The sequence below is a fragment of the Sus scrofa genome, chromosome 10 (genome assembly GCF_000003025.6).
Source record: "Sus scrofa isolate TJ Tabasco breed Duroc chromosome 10, Sscrofa11.1, whole genome shotgun sequence".
NCBI classification, from domain to species: Eukaryota; Metazoa; Chordata; class Mammalia; order Artiodactyla; family Suidae; genus Sus; species Sus scrofa.
This window is the reverse complement of record NC_010452.4, coordinates 43168854-43191237: the sequence shown is the minus strand read 5'-3', so window position 1 is coordinate 43191237 and position 22384 is coordinate 43168854. Positions and strand designations below refer to the sequence as shown.

Genomic DNA, 22384 nt, shown 5'->3' with positions numbered 1-22384 from the left:
AGTTTTGTTCCCTGCTGCATCCCCAGTGCCTGGCACGTAATAGACACAGCAGTTGTTGAAGGAATCATTAGTAGAAGGAATATCATTATCCTTTTCAAGAACAAGCTCCTTTTCTTTTCAGTTGCCTTGTCTCCTGCTGGGGAGTGAAATTCAAAAAATATGGAACATCTCTGTATTACTCTCTCTTTGTATTGCCCTAAAATGATCGTATTCAAGCCTCAAAAATCTTCAAATTTTACTCCTTCGTTCTAACATCTGAAGGATTGAAATGTTGTCTTTTATCAGATATTGGAAATCATGGAACCCAGTATGTTGTCTTTTATCCAGAAGCCAGAACATTTGGGACTAAGCTTGCTGATTTTAAAGGGACTTTTTTTTCCTATTGTTAAATGAATAATACAGAGACAAGAATGAAGTAGGGAAAAAAATTCACCATTCATACTATATCATATTTTAAAGCATTTTCTTATCTTTGCTTGGGCAGTGAATACTATTATGTAGTTGTAAGTGACAGAAATTCACTTGTATACTAATTTTCATCAATTTCTCTCATTATAAATATAATGGATGCTATTGAATGCTATTTGGAGAGTTCAGAAAATAAAAAAATATAAAAATACTTGGAATTACACAGCCATTACTAAATTTTGATGCCTATGCTAACAGTTTTTGGTTTTTTTTTTTTTCCTTTGAGGTCCTACTGAAATATAATCCTTCACAATCTTTTTTTTTTTTTTTTTTTTTTGTCTTTTTTTTTAGGGCCACACCCATAGCACATGGAGGTTCCCAGGCTAGGGGTTGAATCAGAGCTATAGCCGCCACCGGCCTATACCACAGCCACAGCCACAGCAAGACGGGATCCAAGCCATGTCTGTGGCCTACACCATAGCTCTTGGCAACACTGGATCCCTAACCCACTGAGAGAGGCCAGGAATCAAACCCACATACTCAATGGATGCTAGTCAGTTTCTTTAACCGCTGAGCCATGATGGGAACTCCAGTCCTTTGGAATCTTAGCAGCAGAATATTCTCATGCTCTACAGGAAGGATAATATGAAAAGTCATAGTTTCAGAACTCAACTAAAAAATAAATTTACGGCATCAACCACAAATTCTGAATCATGTCTTACTTCTCATTTCCCCATCTCTGAATCATAGATGCCAAAGGCACCCACTTTGAACTCTTTCAGCTACTTCTTTTGGTATTTATGTTGTTATTTCAAAATAATATCCCTCTTCTACACTTTCTCTGTTTTTTCTCTCTTAAGCATTATCTATTTATTTTTTTATTTTATTTTATTTTCCCACTGTACAGCAAGGGGATCAAGTTATCCTTACATGTATACATTACTTTTTTTTCCCCCACCCTTTGTTCTGTTGCAACGTGAGTATCTAGACAAAGTTCTCATTGCTATTCAGCAGGATCTCCTTGTAAATCTATTCTAAGTTATGTCTGATAAGCCCAAGCTCCCGATCCCTCCCACTCCGCCCCCTCCCATCAGGCAGCCACAAGTCTATTTTCCAAGTCCATGATTTTCTTTTTCAACTTTGCAAGATAAAGATTTAGCTGTCTTCAGACACCTCCGTACCATTACTGCAAATGCACACAGGGTCGTGTTCAGTTCACTTCCCACCGCCACCCCCAACTTCCTCCCCAAATACTCTCAGAGATGCTGTTTAAACTGTCATTCTTTGTTTGCATTACTTTGGTTATAGGGACTACTCCCACTTAAGCCAGGTCGTGTACTGTTGTAGCATTTGCTTTTGTTTTTTGGAGAAATAATCATAATTGTATCCTTTTTACACTTTTGTTGTTTTTTTTTTTTTTTTTTTGGTTTTCTGTGTATCTGTCACTAATTCTTCCACACTCTTTCCACTCCGGGTGTACATCCCCCGCCTTATATAATAAAACGCCTCTATTGGTTCCATTCGTTTTCCTTAGCAATGCTTTCCTAGAGCCTTTGCCCATCAGCTGCCAGCCTGATTCCCGCTGCCATGTCCAGAGCTCCCAGACTCATCAAATCTGCAAGTCCCTTCCTGCCACTCCTGGGCTGGGCTTTATGATATGTGCATTTCCCCTTCTTGGTTAATTTCCTCTTTTCGGTGAGGCACAGGCTCTTGTGGCTCCCTAAGGACGTGGGCATGGGTGATTATGCTTTTGAGGACGTGCATACCTGTAATTATCATTTCACCATCATTTTTTGACTATCAGACGATATCATATATATTCAATATCTTCACCTACATATGTGAATATTTTCGTCATAATTTCGAAGCTTTTTGTAGTGGCTCTTTGGGGGTCCATTTCCTTTAGGTTCCTCTTTCCTATTTACTTCCATTTGTCTCTGCCTTTTACATTGGATGGTTCCCTAAATGTGTGATCACCCTTGGCTGTTCATTCATATTTAAGAATGTAGTACTGGGACTTCCCGGTGTGGCCCAGTGGAAATGAATCCGACTAGTATCCAGAGGATGCGGGTTCAATCCCTGGCCTCGCTCAGTGGGTCAGGGGTCTGGCATTGCCGTGAGCTGTGGTGTAGGTCACAGACGTGGCTTGGATCTGGCATTGCCGTGGCTGTGGTGTAGGCCGGTGGCTGTAGCTCCGATTAGACCCCTAGCCTGGGAACTTCCATATGCTGCGGGTGTGGCCCTTCAAAAAAAGAATGTAGTACTAAAAACTTGCTGAGGATCTCTGTGTGCATGGCCAGGGGCTGTCAGCTTGAGAGGTTCACAGGAGGTGACCAAGGTGGGGACTTGACTATTGAAATAGGGGAGACTACAGATGTCATATTACAGGTCCATTCTCCTGGGGAAGTTAAAGCTCCATCAGAGAATCACTTCATTTCCGAATCTTTAATGCAATGCCCACATTCCCTTCCTTTGAAATATATTTTTGGACCCAGAGCACATGGAAGTTCCCAGGCCAGAGATCACATCCATGCCACAGCAGTGACCTAAGCCACAGCAGTGACAACGCCAGACGCTTAACCCACTGAGCCACCAAGGAACTCCTGACACAACTTTTTTTTTTTTTTTTTGTCTTTTTGCTATTTCTTTGGGCCACTTCCGCGGCATATGGAGGTTCCCAGGCTAGGGGTCGAATCGGAGCTGTAGCCCCTGGCCTACACCAGAGCCACAGCAGTGTGGGATCCCAGCCGCGTCTGCCACCTACACCACAGCTCACAGCAATGCCGGATCGTTAACCCACTGAGCAAGGGCAGGGACCGAACCTGCAACCTCATGGTTCCTAGTCAGATTCGTTAACCTCTGCGCCACGACAGGAACTCCCTGGCACAACTTTTTGTAGGTTCAGTGTTTGTTTTGTTTCCCTTTCATACTGCTCCCAACAAGGGGATGTGGCTTGCCCTCTATTTGGTTGAGAATGTGTCTGAAAGAAGGGAGGGAAGAAGGAAAGACAGAAAGAAGGAAGGAGAAAGGGAAAGGAGGAAGGGAGAGAGAAGGGAGGGATGCATCCTATGATCCACAGGTTGTACAAGGGCTGATGCAAGCATCTAGCTTCTGGACTAATACCTGTCCTCTAGCCTGAGCATCCTGTCCTCCAGTCCTCTAGATGGAGACGAGGAAAAGACCATCCTGGGTGCACTCTCGTGAGATGTATGCCAGCTTCTATTCCTGCTTTTAGCAAGTTTTAGAGCTTGCCCTGAATCTCATATACCTACCTCCTACCCTGTTGTTTGCAGGAAGTTATACAAACAGGCGTAGAGGAGGATCATGGAAACAGCACTCTGGTTGGTTCTAAAAGCAGGAGTCACATGATAAATGGATGCCTCACAATTTTTAGTCGCTGTGATTCTAAGCCCAGGGCAGATGTTGGGAAGGGATAAAGGCCATCGATCGTGGTTTGGCACATACACCGTTAGCCTTGCAGTTGCTAATAATCCCTTTTGATGCTGGCAGTGTGTTGCCCCTTCCTGTTTTCAGTATGATCGAAATACTCATCACTTTCTGTTTCCTTATGCATTACTCGGGGATTTGGAATCGAAGGGATAATTTGCATCCCAATTTCCTGATGACTGGCCCTTTGAACCTCGGCATAGTGTGCAATCGTTCAGAAGTCCAGTGTCTTAATCTGCACAACCAGGGTAATAGTATATGTCTGAGAGGTTATGTTGCTAATTGGATAAGGCAATCCAAGTGAGTTATTAGCTGAGTCTGGCATTTTGTCCATGCACAGTAAGTGATAGGAAATGCTGTGTCTGGGCCTATGAGCCGGAAGGCACTTTAAACCAGAAGCCCTCAAAGAGCTAAACTGAATGATCAATTACAGTGAACAAAAAAGCTGACATCTTTTGTTACGGAATACCTTATCCTTCTCCATAACTCTTAGTGTCATACTTTGCCTCATGATTTCTAACCGTGAACCATTCAAATCCTTTTTAAAAACAGCAATATCAATCACTCAATCAGTTATTGTTCAGTTACTTCTGGATCTTTCTTGAGCTATGCTAAAATAGCCCCTTGGTTTTCTACAGAAGAAGACTGGCCAGTTATAATAACAATGTGCCTAACTAGAGTTCTTCATATTTCAGAGTCCATAATACTCCAATACGTTTTTAAAAGAGTCAAACTAGTAAGAAAATGGAAGCTTTGAATCCATAAAATCCAAAAATCCATTTTTTTCATTTTTTAAAGTTTTATTGAAATAGATTTACAAAGCTGTGTTCATTTCTGCTATACAACAAAATGATTCCATTATACATGTACACACAGCCATTCTCTTTCAGATTCTTCTCCTATATAGTCTGTCACAGAATATTGAGTAGAGTTCCCTGTGCTCTGTAGCAGGTCTCCGTTGGCCAGTGATTCCATATACTTCAGCGTGCATATGCCAATCCCACACCCCTAGTAATTAGGAGAGAACTATTTTATTAAGATTGAGATTGTAGGAGTTCCCGTCGTGGCTCAGTGGTTAACGAATCTGACTAGGAACCATGAGGTTTCGGGTTCGATCCCTGGCCTCACTCAGTGGGTTATGGATCTGACACAGCCATGAGCTGTGGTGTAGGTCACAGATGCAGCTCAGATCTGGCATTGCTGTGGCTCTGGCGTAGGCCAGTGGCTACAGCTCCGATTAGACCCCTAGCCTGTGAACCTCCACATGCTGCAGGAGCGGCCCTAGAAAAGGGCAAAAAGACAAAAAAAAAAAAAAAAAGGATTGAGATTGTGGATCAGCAGTAACGAATCCAACTATATCCATGAGGATATGGGTTTGATCCTTGGCCTCGTTCAGTGGGTTAAGGATCTGGTGTTGCAGTGAGCTGTGGTGTAAGTCCCAGATGCAGCTCGGATCTACGGTTGCTGTGGCTGTGGCATAAGCTGGTGGCTACAGCTCCGATTCGACCCCTAGCCTGGGAACTTCTATATGCCTCGGGTGTGGCCCTAAAAAAAAAAGAAAAAAGAGTGAGATTGTTTTTTTAAATTACTTTTCAAGGCACTTAAAAATATTTGAGTTATTCTGTACTTCAGATCCTCAGAGACTAATGTTTAAGCCCTCTTTCCAAATATCTAAGGTCCTGGTGCTTTGTTGAGAAAAACTGCCTCCCCCAGTGAATTCTGCGAGAGAAAGTGTGGATGCATTGGCACGGTTTTCAGTTGCATGGTTTCCAGTTGCAAAGGGTATAGCAGTTTTTCACTTGTCACCGCATGGCAAGAGGGCACAACTGCAATACTTCCATTTTAGTGCAGTGATCCTGAGGCCTCAAAACATGCTCCGGGTCGCATGGTGGCTTGTGGCCCTGGGTTAAGCACCTGTCTTGTTAAATCATTCATTTTAGCTTCCTTAGAAGGGAGTGTGTCTGAGCTGGGAACTGCCCCTCCTAGGAAATATGCAATGAGCCGGACGGTGTATCTAAAGGTTAACCTGTTTTCTTCCAACAGGTGTTTAACGGCATCAGAAGTAACTCACCCCAGCTAGAGAAACGATGCAGTAGCGTGAATGGCAGCAACGAGATCAGATCTTCAGGGAATACAATGAAGGTTGTGTACTTCACTGATGGGTCCAGGCCGTATGGAGGCTTCACCGCCTCCTACACATCCAGTGAAGATGCAGGTAATGGAGGATGCTATAAATACACCTGTGTTATCACACGCATGGCAGCTGCCCCACGGCCACTGCCAACATCCCCAGAGCCACCTGTGTTCCCTGCAGAGGTCAAAGCTGCACCTGCTGTCTTCCGCATAAGACAAACACAACCAGATAGAAAACTCATGCAGGACCAAAATACCCCCAAAAATAAAAGACTCTAGTTTTAGACAGAAAACTGCTCTTATGAATGGGAAGCCCTAAATAATGCTGTTAGAAGAGCTTTTCACTCAGCTCCATGCAATGCCGCCCTCCCAGTTGGTTGCCTGTTCTGGAGTCCCTGGGCCATCCTTTTGTCCTGGAAAAGGACCGCCACCTCTTGAAAGGTAACTGACTCCCAGAGAGCAGCTAATGTAATTGAAGACAGATGGATGTTATTGTTTCTCTGTCATCCATCCATCCATCTACATACCAATTTCCTGCATACATGAATGAGGGGTTCATATGTGATAGAGAGTATTTAAAATTTAGCCAGATATGGCCTTTTTATTCTAAATAGTGTCCTGCTTTCTGGATTAGTATTATTATCTAAGAGCTTTAAAATTTAGAAAGAGTGGAACTGAATATTTAAAAAAAAAAAAAAAACTTTAAGGGAGTTCCCATCGTGACTCAGTGGGTTATGAATCCAACATAGTGTTCATGAGGATGCGGGTTTGATCCCTGGCCTCCCTCGGTGGGTTAAGGATCAATGTGTGGCATAGGTCACAGATGCCACTCAGATTCGGCATTGCTGTGGCTGTGGGGTGGGCCTGCACCTGCAACTCTGATTCGACTGCTAGCCTAGGAACTTCCATATGTTGCAGGTTCAGCTGTAAAAAGAAAAATAAATAAAAATTAAAAATTAAAAAAAACCTTTATTTCATTGATACAAGGTACATCCGTTCCCTGTTGAAAGGAGCAAATCCATTGGAATGTTCTGTTATCTATTTTATCCAATTAAATGCTCAGGTCAAGTGGAGGATGGCTAATCAGAAGCCACTGGGACCACCATTGTCTTTAGCTATTGCTCTAAATTAAATATTAATGAACAATAGACTCATATTAGGAGGTACTGGGGTACGGTCAAATCCCACCCACCTAATCTACACCAACAAGGAAATACAGAAGCCTCTTATTTTTGCACATCTTTCTTTCTATACCCAAGTTGGCATGCATGATCCAGCCCTTCACCCACAACCCTGACTCTGTCTAGAAAAACAAATGAAAGCAGAAAAAGGCTGCTGTGGTTATTGTGGTTAATGTTGCTGTGTTGTTTGTTATCTTCTGTGATGGCATGAATCTTAGAGCTATTTTCTCTGGCTCCTTCTATCATCTTAGTGTGCGGTGGGTCCCTCACAAATTCCCCTGAAGGAAACTTCACTTCTCCTGGCTATGATGGCACCAGAAATTACTCAAGAAACCTCAACTGCGAATGGACCCTCAGCAATTCAAATCAAGGAAATTCCTCCATTTACATCGATTTTGAGGATTTTTACCTAGAGAGTCACCAAGACTGTCAGTTTGATGTCCTGGAGTTCCGAGTGGGTGAGTTCCATCAAGGCACACATTCTCCCTTTCCTCCACAGTATTCTTCTGATGCCACAAGACCAACAATGAAGGGAGTCACAGGGCCACGACATGTGTACATAAGATCCAAAAGTAGGAGTTCCTCTTGGGGCTCAGCAGGTTAAGAACCTGACTCGTATTCATGAGGATGTGGGTTCGATCCCTATCCTTGTTCAGTGGGTTAGGACTCCAGCAGTGCTGCAAGCTGTGGTGTAGATCACAGACTCAGCTCGGATCTGGGGTGGCTGTGGCTGAGGCATAGGTCAGCAGCTGCTGCTCCAATTGGATCCCATACTGGGAACTTCCATATGCTGCAGGTCTGGCCTAAATAAATAAATAAACAATACTTAACTCCAAATCTGATAGTTTCTGGCCTAAACACTAAACATCCCATTCATTTCAGTTGATTAAATACAGTGACGAAATCGTTAAATTTTACGTAATTGTCATTTCTTGCTGGTGTATTTTTCACTCTTGGTATTATATTTATGTCTTAAAAATAAAAAGCACATTGGAGTTCCCTGGTGGCCTAGCAGGTTAAAGATCTGGCATTGTCACTGCTGTAGCTCAGGTTGCTGCTGTGGTGCGGGGTTTGATCCCTGGCCCAGGAACTTCTGCATGCTGTGAGTATGGCCAAAAATAAATAAATAGATAGCTAAAAAGCACATCCAAAAATTCTTCTTAAATTAGTTGTGTCTCTGTTTAGTTCTGCTAAAAATAATTATGAAAACATAAATTGGAGCAAAAGGGCACCCGCAATAGAGAAGGAGGCCCAGACCAGAAAAAACATTCTTTTTCACCCTGTTGGAGGCACTCTTGCCTTTGCAGTTGAGAAAGATTAAAAGGACATTTGTGAAACATTTTCTGCTAAGCCAGGATTTGATTGTGTGCCAGCGGATACCTTGAAAATTGAGTATTTGTTCCTACTGAATTCATTGAATGTATCTTTCGGAAGCTAAATAAACATTGGCGCTTGATGTGTTCTGTTCAGATAATGCTGATGGGCTTCTGATATGGAGACTTTGTGGATCTTCAAAACCTACTATGCCGTTGGTTATACCTTATCCTCAGGTGTGGATACACTTTGTCACCAACGAACGTGTAGAACACATTGGATTCCGTGCACGCTATTCCTTTACAGGTAAGACTTAGAACAAGCCCTCCAACTCTGACAATAAAATACACAACTTTTATTTAATTTTTTTAATTTTTAATTTTTATTTTTTAATTACTCGATGAATTTTATTACATTTATAGTTGTACAACAATGCGCAACTTTAATTTTTCATAAAGATCTCGCATATATTTTGTTAGACTTATTTCTAGGTTGCTATTGTTGGTAATGTCAATGAGACGTTTCTTTTTTCTTTTTTCTTTTTACAGCCACACCTGCGGCATATGGAAGGTTCCTGGGCTAGGGGTCAAGTTGGAGCTGCAGCTGCCAGCCTATGCCACAGCCACGGCAACACCAGATCCGAGCTGCATCTGTGACCTGAGCCTCAGCTTATTACAACACCAGGGATTGAACCCACATCCTCATGGAGGCTATGCTGGGTTCTTAACCTGAGGAGCCACAATGGGAACTCCTCAATGGGACATTTTAATTGATACTTTCTATCTGGTTGTTGTCTATCTCTGGGAATTTTTACATTTTAATACATTGATCTTTATCCCAGAGATCTTGTTATACTCTTAATTAGTGTAAGTATTTTGTCTACAATTTACCTCTGGTTTTTCTGTCTGAACAATCTTATGTTCTACAAATTGACAACCCTTTCCTCTTTCAAAAGTAACTTGATTTCTTTTTCTTGCCTTATTGCACTAGCTAAGGCCACCATCATATCAAATGACCTAAATGTGAATGCCTGTGACATTTCATTATTAAATATATTGGTTTCTTTTAGGTTTTCAAGAATTGTTCTTTATCACATTAAAGAAAGTCTCTTCAGTTCTTAATGTACAATTTTTTTAAACTGTCAAATTTTGTCAAATGACTTTTCTGCATCTATTGAGGTGATCCTATTTTTTCCTACTTTAATATGTTAATAAGAGAAATTATATTGAAAGATTTTTCTCTTCTCATCCTTTCATTTTCAGGATAAACCCTATGTGCTTATGGTGTGTATTTTAAGACGTATTTCTGAATATAATGTGCTACTGTTTTGAGTAGGATTTGCATCTGTGACATTCGGTTTGTACCTGAAAACTCAGCCCTAGACAATGCAATACTCCTCCTTGCTGCTTTTCTGGGCCATCAGAGTTTTTCTAGTCCATTTTCGCTAACATAGCAGTGGTTTTTTCTTTAATTAAAAAAAAAAATTTTGGCCATGCTTCTGGCATGCAAAAGTTCCCAGGCCAGGCATTGAGCCTGTGCCATAGCAGTGATCCAAGCCACGCTAATGATACTTAATCTGCTAGACCACCAGGGAACTCACATGGCCATCCTTAGAGTCATGGTTTTATGTAATAGTCTAAACTCTAGCCCTTTCTTTTGTGGAGGTCCATATGTTCTCTTTTTGTCTGATCTCCAAAATCTCAGTCACACCTCCTCGGGCCCATAGCTTGGTTCTCTATATTCCTAGACTGATACATTCTAGTTCAAGATACCCCTCGGAATTTGAGTACATTTGTTGTTTATAAGTTTTGGTGATCTCCTTTCTTTGAATTAAGCTTGGCTATGAATAAAATATGTTCTGGTTATAATTTTATCTAATTTTTTTTTGTGTTATAACCAAATGGTTGGTTGGGGAAAGGAGAGAGATGAATATTCAATCAACCATGTTGCCATTTGGTTTTTCTTCATCAGATTGAAAGAAGAGTCAGATTTCAGGAAGCAGTATGATTTGTGTGGAATATAGATCATGCTATGCTTTGGTTACTATGGTTAATGTATACTTTGATAGCTGACTACAACATCTGTGCCTATGATCAAATGACAAAGTCATTAATTATGGGACTGGTTGTATTCTTCAGGCTTACATTTATTTTCACTGGCCTAGTTTTTTTTAAGAAAAACAATGGTATTTACTTTGTTTCTAGTGCATTTATTGACAGTGATAAGCTTATCTCATTATTCACCATTGAAGGTTCCCATGATCTACTTTCTCCTCTGTATCAACCTTGAGCTTGTCTTCCTTACATGATTCCAGTTAATTAACACTATATGGGATACCATTTATTTCTAATCTTCCATCTATTTGACTTTGCTTTCACCCAGTTTCATCTATTTATCCATGTATTATCTTTTTTTAAAAATCATAAAGTAAGATGGCAATACATAGTAATTTACTTCGACTTTGCAGAAGAGTTCTCGCTGTGAGTCAGTGGGTTAAGGACTCAACATAGTGTCCATGAGGATGCAGGTTCAGTCCATGGCCTTGCTCAGTGGGTTAAAGATCCGGCATTGTTGCAAGTTGTGGTGTAGGTCACAGATGTGGCTTGGATTCCATGTGGCTATAGCTGTGGTGCAGGCCTCAGCTGCAGCTCTGATTCTATGCCTATCCTGGGAACTTCCATATGCCACAAGTGAAGCCTGGGGGGGAAAAAAACACTTTGTCTTTGCCAAATTAAGTGGTTGTTTGTTTTTTTTTTTTTTTCCTATCTTGTTTAAAAGTTTCCAATTCTGATTTCAGACTGTGGTGGAATACAGATCGGGGACCATGGAGTTATCTCAAGCCCCAACTATCCAGCCTCTTATGATAGCTTGACCCACTGTTCTTGGTTGTTGGAAGCCCCGCAAGGCCACACCATCACTGTGAGTTCTGATGAGTGGATACAATACTTCTGAAACTGTAGAACAGAAGTATGTGGAAACAGAGTTCTTCTAGTAAGCATGAGATTGGAATAAGCTTTGATCCTGCCATCAGATCACCTTCTCCCTACAAGTCTCTGATTAGAGCACATACATTGATAACTACAAATTTACAATGAATGAGGAATGCAGACTCTTTTGTGAGCACAGGAAAAGCCATAAATAGAAGATAATTCCCCATCCAGAAGAGAGATGTATTCATGTACTGGATATGAGTTGCCAGCTTAACCCAGGGGACTGAGGAGAACCTTAGTGACTCCTGTTCTAGGAGAAACAGCCCTTCTGAAAATTTCCAAAAGGAACTTCAGTAAGAAAAAATAGAGGCAAGCAAGTGAGAAATGAGATGAGATATAAATACAAAATTATATAAATTAAAACAAAATTTAAAATGTATAAGAATTTTACTCTAACTTGAGGTAGATAAGCTCAATTACAACTCAGAGTGTTTCCTCACTTCCTCTCTTTTCTCCTGCAGCTGACTTTCAGTGATTTTGACATTGAAGCCCATGCAAGCTGTGCTTGGGACTCTGTCACTGTCAGAAATGGTGGTTCTCCTGGATCACCCATAATAGGACACTACTGCGGAAGTTCAAACCCCAGGACAATCCAGTCTGGATCCAACCAGCTAGTGGTGATTTTTAACACAGACAGCTCAGTGCAAAATGGTGGATTTTATGCTACCTGGAACACGGAGACTTCAGGTAAAAGAAACCTTCTCTGCACTTACCTTTATCATCAATGTATTTCTAAGATTTCTTAACTAATCTAACAAGTATACATTTTGTACCTATTCTCTGTCAGCCTCCATTCTCAATGTTACACTACACTTGTCATCTCCTATTGCAATCTTGTAAGGGACATACAATGTCAATAGACACCTTCTTCACTTGCATAGGTGAAAACGCAGGGTAAGTGGGTGGATAATGTGCCCAGGGCATGTAGCTGATCATCAGTAGAGTCAAGATTTGGATAAAGACAGCAGAGCCCAATAAATCCATATTCCTGAGGAGCCATTTCAGGGTTTCTTTTTAAGGTGTAGGATGAAAAGAAACAATGTTTCTGTAAGGAAATAGAAGTTGTCATTTTAATTCTGCTCAACTCAGATGAGACCCAAGCTTTTAAACTGCATTTAATGAGTCTAAAAACCTAATGAAAATAAATATCCATTTCTGGGTCAAATTTTGTATCCAAACTGTGATCACTGGTTTCTTCCTTTAACTCTTATATAGATGTTTCATAGAGCAGGGAAGGAAGAGGTAGATATTACTGAGGGAGCAACAGCAAGTAAAAATATTTAAGACCTATTATGAGAGTTCTAAATTGCTTTTTTATACAAGTGAATTAAAATTGAACACCATAATTCTTACCCTTCTGTAAAAAGCTCACACGCAATTGTTACCAAATATAACCACATACAATAAGCAGTGTCGGTTCAGTCTGTCAAAAGGGAGGTTTCTTCAGTTCATTCCAACAAGTATCTTCTGACTGAACCCAAGCTGAAGGAAGAAATATAAACAAAGCTTTACGTGCTAATTACCAATGGCAGGTACCTGTATTTAAAATGGACAATTATGGTTTTCCTATACAAAACCCCAACCCTCCCCAAGCCAACAACACCAGGTGCTACAGTTACATCTAGCTGAAATTATATACTTATGAGTAGATACACATTTTTTTCCTATTCGACTGAAGTGTACTTTATACATGGGTTTTGGCTCTTTAAGCTAAACAAACATTTAAATAACACTCCGGGCATTGATTGAAGCATTGAGCAGGTGGTGAGGACGTGGACTTTTACTGAACAATTTAGTGATTATAAAAGATTCTTGTGTTTGCTAGTAAAGAATTTCGAAACGGTTATTCTAATTGAACACACTTTTAAAAATTCAACGTTGTAATTCGAGGGAGAAATTTGGGGGTGGGGAGTGGGCCACTTAAGTACGTATTTACCTCTCTTTCATTTGGTGGCTCTTCTAGGCCATTGATAATACGGACAGAGGCTCTAGTTTGCACATTGGGAAGAAAGCATAGAAATTTGACTTGTATATTAAAAATAAGAGAAACATAATATGTGTATTAAGAATGCATAGCTCTGGGAGTTCCTGCCGAGGCTCAGTGGTTAAGCGAATCTGACTAGGAACCATGAGATTGCAGGTTCGATCCCTGGCCTTGCTCAGTGGGTTAAGGATCCGGCGTTGCCGCGAGCTGTGGTGTAGGTCGCAGATGTGGCTCGGATCCTGCGTTGCTGTGAGTCTGGTGTAGGCCGGCGGCTACAGCTCCGATTGGACCCCTAGCCTGGGAACCTCCATATGCTGTGGGAGCAGCTCAAGAAATGGCAAAAACACACACACACACACCCACAAAAAGAATGCATAGCTCTGTGTTCTGTACAGGGCCCTAAAGAACTGTGCAGTGTTCAGCGTGACCAAGTTGCTTGGGAGAACTGTAGGAACATGTGTCTTCATCTTCTTACAGCTATTCTTTTTATGGTTTATCTTGACAATATTCACACGTGTTTTAAGTTTAAAAAGAGAGAGAGAGATAGCAGAGCCTAGAAACTGTCTCCATACGCACAAGGGCATGACACAACTAGTGGTAGAATCACAAGTTGTTGAAAATGTTTAGGAGGGATAAGCAAAGAGGTCCGACTGTACATCACAGGGAACTACAGCCCATCTCTTGGGATAGAATCTGATGGAAGATAGTATGAGAAAAAGAATATACATATGTGTGTGTGTGAGGGAGAGACTGGGTCAGTCTTCTGTGCAGCAGAAATGGGTACAACACTTTATCTTTTAAAAATTAAGAAAAATATTCAGAGCCTGAAGGCAGAATGCTGAGCGGTGAGCTGAGGGCAGGCAGGTAAGCAGGAAGAGCCACATCAGGAAGAGTCTTGGCTTTTATGTTATCCCTTGAGCAATAAGGAGCTCTTGAAGAGGTTCAAGCAGCAAAGTGACAAGATAAGATTTGTGATTCAGAATGAAGGTTCTGCACGATCATGATTCAGGATCTGAATGATCCAGTATCATATATTTGCTTACAAAAGATTTGTTGTTTTGTATTCAAACTATGCACATCACAGAAATTCCCAGAGAATGGATTGGATACTTTTGTCTGGATCTCATTATAGCTTAGCAGCAACACACAAAGCAGTTATTTCCAGAAGAGTCAGTGTTATTGGGGAGCTCTTGGTGGAATGAACCAAACTGTTTTTCAGTTGAGCACGGGTTGCTCTTGAAGTCAGAGAGGCGTTTGAGGTGAACCCCTGGTTTTCCAAAGGTTTGAAAGCAGAAGGTCCCAGGAATCCTCTTCAACTACATTTTGTTTCAAGTTCGTATTTTTTTCTTTTGTCCTGAGGGCATATTTTAGTATTATAAAGTAATTCTAGGTTTTTCTTTCTTTTAACACATGTAATTTATTTTTTTATCCATCTGTATTTCCCTAAGAATGAACCTGGTGGCTTCATGGAAGGTTTTCCCCTCCTCAAAATCATATTCTCCTGCCCAGTATGTTAGAATCAGATTGCAAGGAGATCCTGCTGAGTAGCATTGAGAACTATGTCTAGATACTCATACCGCAACAGAACAAAGGTTGCAGGGGGGGAATGTATACATGTAAGAATAACTTGATCCCCATGCTGTCCAGCGGGAAAAAATAAAAATAAATAAAAAATAAAAATAAAAATACTTTAAAAAAAGAATCAGATTACAAATGAGTGTGGACTTGTATTTCTCCTGTGTTATTGGTAATAAAACACAAAATCTGACCTCGTTGGGCCACCAGTGCCACATGGTCTCAAGAGGAATAGCAATATTTGTACTGCTATTGTTTGAAGACAGGACAGAAGTCTGTCGTCTTTATGCAAGGATTACTGGTCTCAAGTGAGTTCAGTACAGGTGCAAGGAAACAGTGGTGGCTGAAGCCTCCTGTGGCTTTGGTGACCTTCCTTTACTGAGCGCTCTTGTTGTGAACCTACCCTGAAGGTCAGAGAGTCTGTAGGTACAGACACTCTGAAATCTTACATGGAGAAATATGTCTGCTCTAAAAGGCTTCAGTTGCCAAAATTGTTCTTTTCCTCACAACGTGATGACTTCTCTCCATGACCATTTTTCAGGTTGCGGTGGCATATTGCATTCAGATACTGGTACGATCAGATCCCCTCACTGGCCTCAGAATTTCCCCGAGAACAGCAGATGTTCCTGGACCGTCATCACGCACCCAAGTAAACACTTGGAGATCAGCTTTGACAACAACTTCCTAATCCCCAGTGGTGACAGCCAGTGTCTGAACAGCTTTGTGAAGGTCAGTGCACTTGTTTATTTAATGGGAGCCCAGCTGGTTGCAGGAACATAAACGTTTAGACTAGAAATGATTCATTGCCCTTCCAAGTAAGAAAAGGACAGTTTGATGCTTGGATTTTTTTTTTCTTTTTGTCTTTCATCTTTTTAGGGCTGCATCCATGGCATATGGAGTTTCCCAAGATAGGAGTCAAATTGGAGCAGCAGCTGCCAGCCTACCCCACAGCCACAGCCACAGCAACGCCAGATCTTTAACCCACTGAGCAAGGCCAGGGACCAATGGATGCTAGTCAGATTTGTTTCCACTGAGCCACAACAGGAACACCCTGAATTTCTTGAATGAAGAAGTAAGACACCTCCTAAAAGGAGTTAAAATCTGAACCACCACATGCTTTGCATGTGACTTTCATGTGCTAAAACGTAAGCAGAATATCTTTGTGTCCTAGAGCCAGATGAAAAATTCTTAGACTAAACATCACGAGAATAATCTATAGAAGGAAAAATTAATAAATTCTACCTTATCAAAATTAAAAATCTTTCACGCTATGAAAGCCTCTGTGACGATATGTAAAGAGAAGCTACAAACTGAGGAGAAAAGCTTTCCAAACCACTTACCTGTCAGCATGCCTAGGATAACAACCACTGACAGCACAGATCCTGGCAAGGGTACAGAGAAGTGGAGTTCCCATTGTGGTTCAGTGGTTACGAACCCTACTGGATTCACAAGTTTGTGTTGATCCCTGGCTTCGTTCAGTGGGTTATGGATCCCCGTTGCCATGAGCTGGGGTGTAGGTCATAGCTGCAGCTCCGATTCGACCCCTAGCCTTGGAACTTCCATATGCCATGGGTGTGGCCTTAAAAAAAAAAAGAAAAAAAAGGATGCAGGGAAACTGATCACTCACTGCTAGTGGGAGTGTGAAATGGCACAGCCACTCTGAAAAATAGGCCATTTCTTATAAGACTAAATATACACTTACCAAGAAGTTCCAGCACTTGGACTCTTGAGCATTTTTCCCAAAGTCATGCAAATTCTGTCCACACGAACACCTGTATACAAATGCTCATAGAAGCTCTTGTCAGGTTAAAACTCTTGTCAAGGTTAAAAATTTGAACAAATCACCAGGGAATTATGCCAAGTTAAAAAAAAAATCCCAAAAGATTACATCTGCTATGGTTATGTATAACATATATACTATTTTTGAAATGATAGTACTCAGACTATGAGAGGTTGGCAAGAAGGGAGTATGGGAAGGAACTGAGTGTGGTTATAATAGGGCAGCTCCAGGGAGCCTTGGTACTGGAGCTGATCAGTATCTTGAGTCTGATGGTATAAACTTGAATATAACTGAATGTACACATGCACGTGGGCAAATGCAAGTCCAGCTGGGAAACTGAGTCAGGTGACTGCACTGTGTCCATGTCAACATCCTGGTTATGATATTGTCATCTTACAAGATGTCAGGGTTGGAGGAAACCAGAATATCGGTACAAGGGATTTCTCTATGTCTTAACAACTGCATATGAATCTGCAGGTACTCAATAAACATTATTTTAAAAAATGATTTCAGTGATAAAGTATCACGTGCAGCCAGGCTGCGTTGTAAAGACCTTAAGAAAAGTCAGAACGTTTTTGACAGTTCGGTAACAGGTGGTAGATCGAATAGCACTGCAAGAGTTCAAGGTCATAGAGCCAATGAAATGAGTTCTCGACTGACAATGCAGCATGAATCTTTAATAACCCTGTACCATGATTATCATCGCAAAACTTAGGTTCTTGGGCCAAAAGGTAGAGGTGTCAGATCCATAATTAATGACTTGAGAAAAGTGTAAGCCATGCAACTAATTGGGATGTTTGATCCATTTCTGTCAATGTGGAAATTAAAAAAAAAAAGAAAGAAAAAAGAAAAGTGTAAGCCCTGAAGGATTCTTGAAGTTGTTTATTGAAGAAGTTGACATTCTTTCTTAAAACTTTTAGCTCTAATCACTTTGCTTTTTTAGTGATGTTTGTTAAAATAGTATCTGCAAAACTCTCTCTCAAGAAGTGATGTTTATAATTTTCCAAAATGTGGGTATGAAACTTCTGTATGCTGTTTCCCTGCATAGTTAAGAGGGCATTTCCTTCCTGACACTTTTTGTTGTTGTTGTTGCTATTTCTTGGGTCGCTCCCGCGGCATATGGAGGTTCCCAGGCTAGGGGTTGAATCGGAGCTGTAGCCGCCGGCCTACACCAGACTCACAGCAACGCGGGATCCCAGCCACGTCTGCAACCTACACCACAGCTCACGGCAACGCCGGATCGTTAACCCACTGAGCAAGGGCAGGGACCGAACCCACAACCTCATGGTTCCTAGTCGGATTCGTTAACCACTGCGCCACGACGGGAACTCCCTGACACTTTTTTTTTTAATTTGTGTATAATTGATTTACAATGTTGTGCCAATTTCTGCTGTACAGCCAAGTGACCCAATCATACATAGATATACATTCTTTTTCTCTCATCATCCCCCATCATTCTATCCCAAGAGGTTCATATGGTTCCCTGTGCTATACAGCAAGACCTCATTGCTTATCCATTCTGAATAGTTTGCATCTTCTAACCCCAGACTCCCCATCCATCCCAGTCTCTCCCTTCTCCCCTTGGCAACCACAAATCTGTTCTCCTTGTCTACCCTGACACGTTTTTTGACCCTAGGTGTTTGGCAGAATAGCTTTGCTTTTGTTCTCAGGAGCTCCAGTCCCAGGCACCTCCCGTATTTCATGAACAGCAAATATAATTTGACTTCAGTAAGATGACTATCCGCTGGATACGCAGCGTTTGAAAAGCAGTTGAAATGATATGACTTAAAGAGCTGAGACGCAGCAAATCAGAGCCCTGCATTGGTGCTGCCTTACACCTCTGCCTGTGGGCTGACCTGCTGGTAGGAATGTTTCTAACAGCTTGATGCGCTATTGCTTTGTTTGGAGACTATTCCTGAAAGTCATATGTTCAGAGTGAGTACTGTGATATGAAGCAAATGTCAAAGTCAAGTAAGACTAATCCAAACCCAATTACCTTTTTGCCTTTGGGGGCTAGATTATTCTTAGTTAGGAGTTCCGGGGGCATTATAGGGTGTTTAGCAGCATCCCTGGCCCCCACCCACTACACATCACCCCCTACACCAAACGTGACAATCAAAGATGCCTCCAGACATCGATGGGAAGCGCAAAAGTCCTCCTGGTTGAAACCCACTGGGTAAACATGTTTGACGGTCTTTTGTCCCCAGTAATGGGCATTTATTACCTACTATCAGTATTTTCCTTAAGTGATTCATTAATGTAGATACAGCCTCTCTTTTCCTCCCTTTCTCTTCATTGAGCCTTTTTTTTCCCCCACCTTTTTAGGGCTGCACCTGCAGCATGTGGAAGGTCCCAGACTAGGGATTGAATCGGAGCTGCAGCTGCCAGCCTACCCACAGCCACAGTAATACCAGATCCTAGCTGCGTCTGTGATCTATACCACAGCTCACGGCAATACCGGATCCTTAACCTACTGAGCAAGCCCAGGGATCGAACCTGTGTCCTCATGGATACTAGTTGGGTTCTTAACCCGCTGAGCCACAGTGGGAACTCCCTCTCCTCATTGAGCCTTAAGCCTCCCAGTGGCTCCTTGCCACCTGCAGGACATGGCCCAGGTCTCTGACTCGCCATGGGCCTTGCACTGGCTGGAGCCACCCCTCACCCCTTACTCAGATTTTGCTCTGTTTGAGCTAGACCTGCCCCCATCTGCCACTGGGGCCACTTCAGACAGACTCACCTTTCTCTAAATCAGGTAAAGCCCCTTTTCTCTACTCTCAGAGTCTCCATCATAGTTCCTTTCCTAGTTGGAATTTGCATTTGAAGTTGTGATCTCAGATTGATGTCCTTCCCCGGTCGGGACTGATTTGATCAAAATTAGCACATCGATCACAGTTACTCCCCAGCAAGTCTTTTTCAAGTGAGCATCTCAGTTGCTTCTTTTAAAGTGGCCAGACCAGAGTTCCCGTCATGGCTCAGTGGTTAACGAATCTGACTAGGAACCATGAGGTTGCGAGTTCAATCTCTGGCCTTGCTCAGTGGGTTAAGGAGCCGGCGTTGCCGTGAGCTGTGGTGTAGGTGGCAGACACAGCTCGGATCCCACATTGCTGTGGCTCTGGTGTAGGCTGGCGGCCACAGCTCCGATTCGACCCCTAGCCTGGGAACCTCCATATGCCACGGGAGCAGCCCTAGAAAAGGAGAAAAGACTAAATAAATAAATAAATAATAAATAAAGTGGCCAGACCAGTTAAATGACAGCCAGGGGACTCCTTGAGAGTGGTCCCTCCTTGGGAGTGGCACCCCGGACTTTTGTGAATTGCACAGTGATGCAATCTCATCCTTTCTTCAAGACGAACCTTAAAATTCATCACCACCAGGAAGTCTTCCATGATTTATCCCAGTTCATGTAGACTTAAAATTCATGTCCATCTTCTTAGTGTCCTACAAATATATTCATTTCCACGGGCTTGTTGCTCATAAATCTTCTCTACTCGCAACCCACCATTTGCCAGACCACCAGGACAGATGGTAAACCCCACAGTGGCACACGCACTACTCTTGCTCTCCCCCCAACCCCAGCACCAGCAAGTTCAGCTAGACCAGGTCAGCTAGAAGGCAACAGAAAACTGGGTGCTGATGGAGTTTGTTGGATTTTTTTTTTAAATCACTGCCTAGCTACACACAAATGAATAGTCCCCTTGCAAGAGTCAAGCATGGGCTGCAAGAAAGCAGCTTAAAGAAACGATTCTCAAAAGAAAATATAGCAGATCCGCCTGTGTTTTATTCACTGTGATGTTTCAGTTTCTATACCTCAGTGCCATTCGTTTCCAGCTTAAGCATATTTAAACCCCAACGAGGGAAAACCCAGAGCACGAAGGCATATTTGTGGCTCTTCCAGGTGTGGGCGGGCACTCAGGAGGCGGACAAGGACCTGTTGGCCACGAGCTGTGGGAACGTGTCCCCTGGTCGCATCATTACGCCCAGAAATGCCTTCACTGCTGTGTTCCAGTCTCAGGAGACGCCAGCTCAGGGCTTTTCTGCATCCTTCCTAAGCCGTAAGTAGCCCTAAAACACAAAACCAGGGGCGTGGCTGCCACAGGCAGGCTCGAGGAGGAGGGGGTCTCTTCCAGGCTTGGCTGGAACCTGGCACGGGGGCCAAAGGGAAGAGCCTGGGCAGGTCCCCTCATCCTGAGGGTGCACCTTTCCCTCCCAGTCAACCAATGTGGATCTGAATCCAGCCGGAGGCCAGAAGACACATGATGTAAAAAGCCTGAGTAATGCTCCCTAATGTCTGAAACGAACCCTCAGATCCACAGTAGGGCAGGAATTGGGCAGAATCGGGGAGGTGGGAATCAGTAGACAATCAGCGCATCACCCACCTGCATGGAAATCACCTCAGACTGTAAAACAGGGCCTCCCTCCATGCCTGTCTGAAGTCAGAATTGCCCGGGCCCAGGGCCTTGCGCATCTTAGCCCTCACCCACATGATTCGGGTGCTCAGTCAACCTTTGGAGTCATTCTCTTGTGGTTTTTTCCCCTTCCATCTCTGAAGACCACAAACAAAGCAGAACAGTGGGGAGAGATCATTTTCAAGTCTAAGGAACAGTGGGGTGTGTGGGTATGCTTGTTGGCTGAATTAAATCAAGTAGCCACTCTTCACAAACCACTGTGGAGAAAGACGATTGATGAGAGGGATGAGAAGAAATAACACACGAGGGAGTTCCCGTTGTGGCTCAGTGGTTAACGAATCCGACTAGAAACCATGAGGTCAAGGGCTCAATCCCTGGCCTTGCTCAGTGGGTTAAGGATCCAGTGTTGCCATGAGCTGTGGTGTAGGTCGCAGACACAGCTCAGATCTCGCGTTGCTGTGGCTCTGGCATAGGCCGGTGGCTATTGGTCCGATGAGACCCCTAGCCTGGGAACCTCCATGTGCTGTGGGAGTGGCCCTAGAAAAGGCAAAAAGACAAAAAAAAAGAAATAACACACAAAATAGGTGTCTCAGACGTGACCAAGAGGGTGGTGGAAGGGCAGTAAAGACAGTCGGAGACCTGATTTTAGACCTTCACTCGCTTCGTTTGTGTGTGTGTGTGTGTGTGTGTGTGTGTGTGTTTTAATACCAGTTTAAAAGGATACGGATGTTTTCTATCTATGACATAGATAAGACGGTGGGGGGTTCTTTGGTTCGTGGTTGTAGGGAAACAAATGTTATGCTGGTGGTAAAAAGATAGTTCTCTTCATTTCTGACACCAGAAAGTCATGTGAGAATGTGTTAAGAGTTGGGATTAGTAAATTCAACCATCTTAAACTTTTAAAAAAATTAAAATGCAGTTAGCTTACCGCCTTGTGTCAGCGCATCACATTTCTGTACAGCAAAGTGACCCAATTGCACATGTATGTACATTCTCTTTCTTATATTCTTTTCCATCATATTCCGTCCCAAGACACTGGGTATAGTTCCCTGTGCTGTTCTGTAGGACCTCATTGCTTATCCGTTCTAAATGGAATAGTTTGCATCTACTAACCCCAAACACCCAGTCTGTCCCATTCCCTCCCCCTCCCCCTTGGCAACTGCAAG

General features: G+C 42.5%; 1 protein-coding gene across 1 annotated transcript in view; it reads left to right on the top strand.

The window, feature by feature from the left end:
- Positions 1-22384, top strand: part of CUBN (cubilin) — a 311762-nt gene that overhangs the window by 223455 nt on the left and 65923 nt on the right. The window contains 7 exon segments of the mRNA XM_021064811.1: positions 5899-6070; positions 7421-7627; positions 8640-8789; positions 11281-11402; positions 11935-12160; positions 15574-15761; positions 20708-20864. Coding sequence (XP_020920470.1) covers positions 5899-6070; positions 7421-7627; positions 8640-8789; positions 11281-11402; positions 11935-12160; positions 15574-15761; positions 20708-20864 — 1222 coding nt within the window.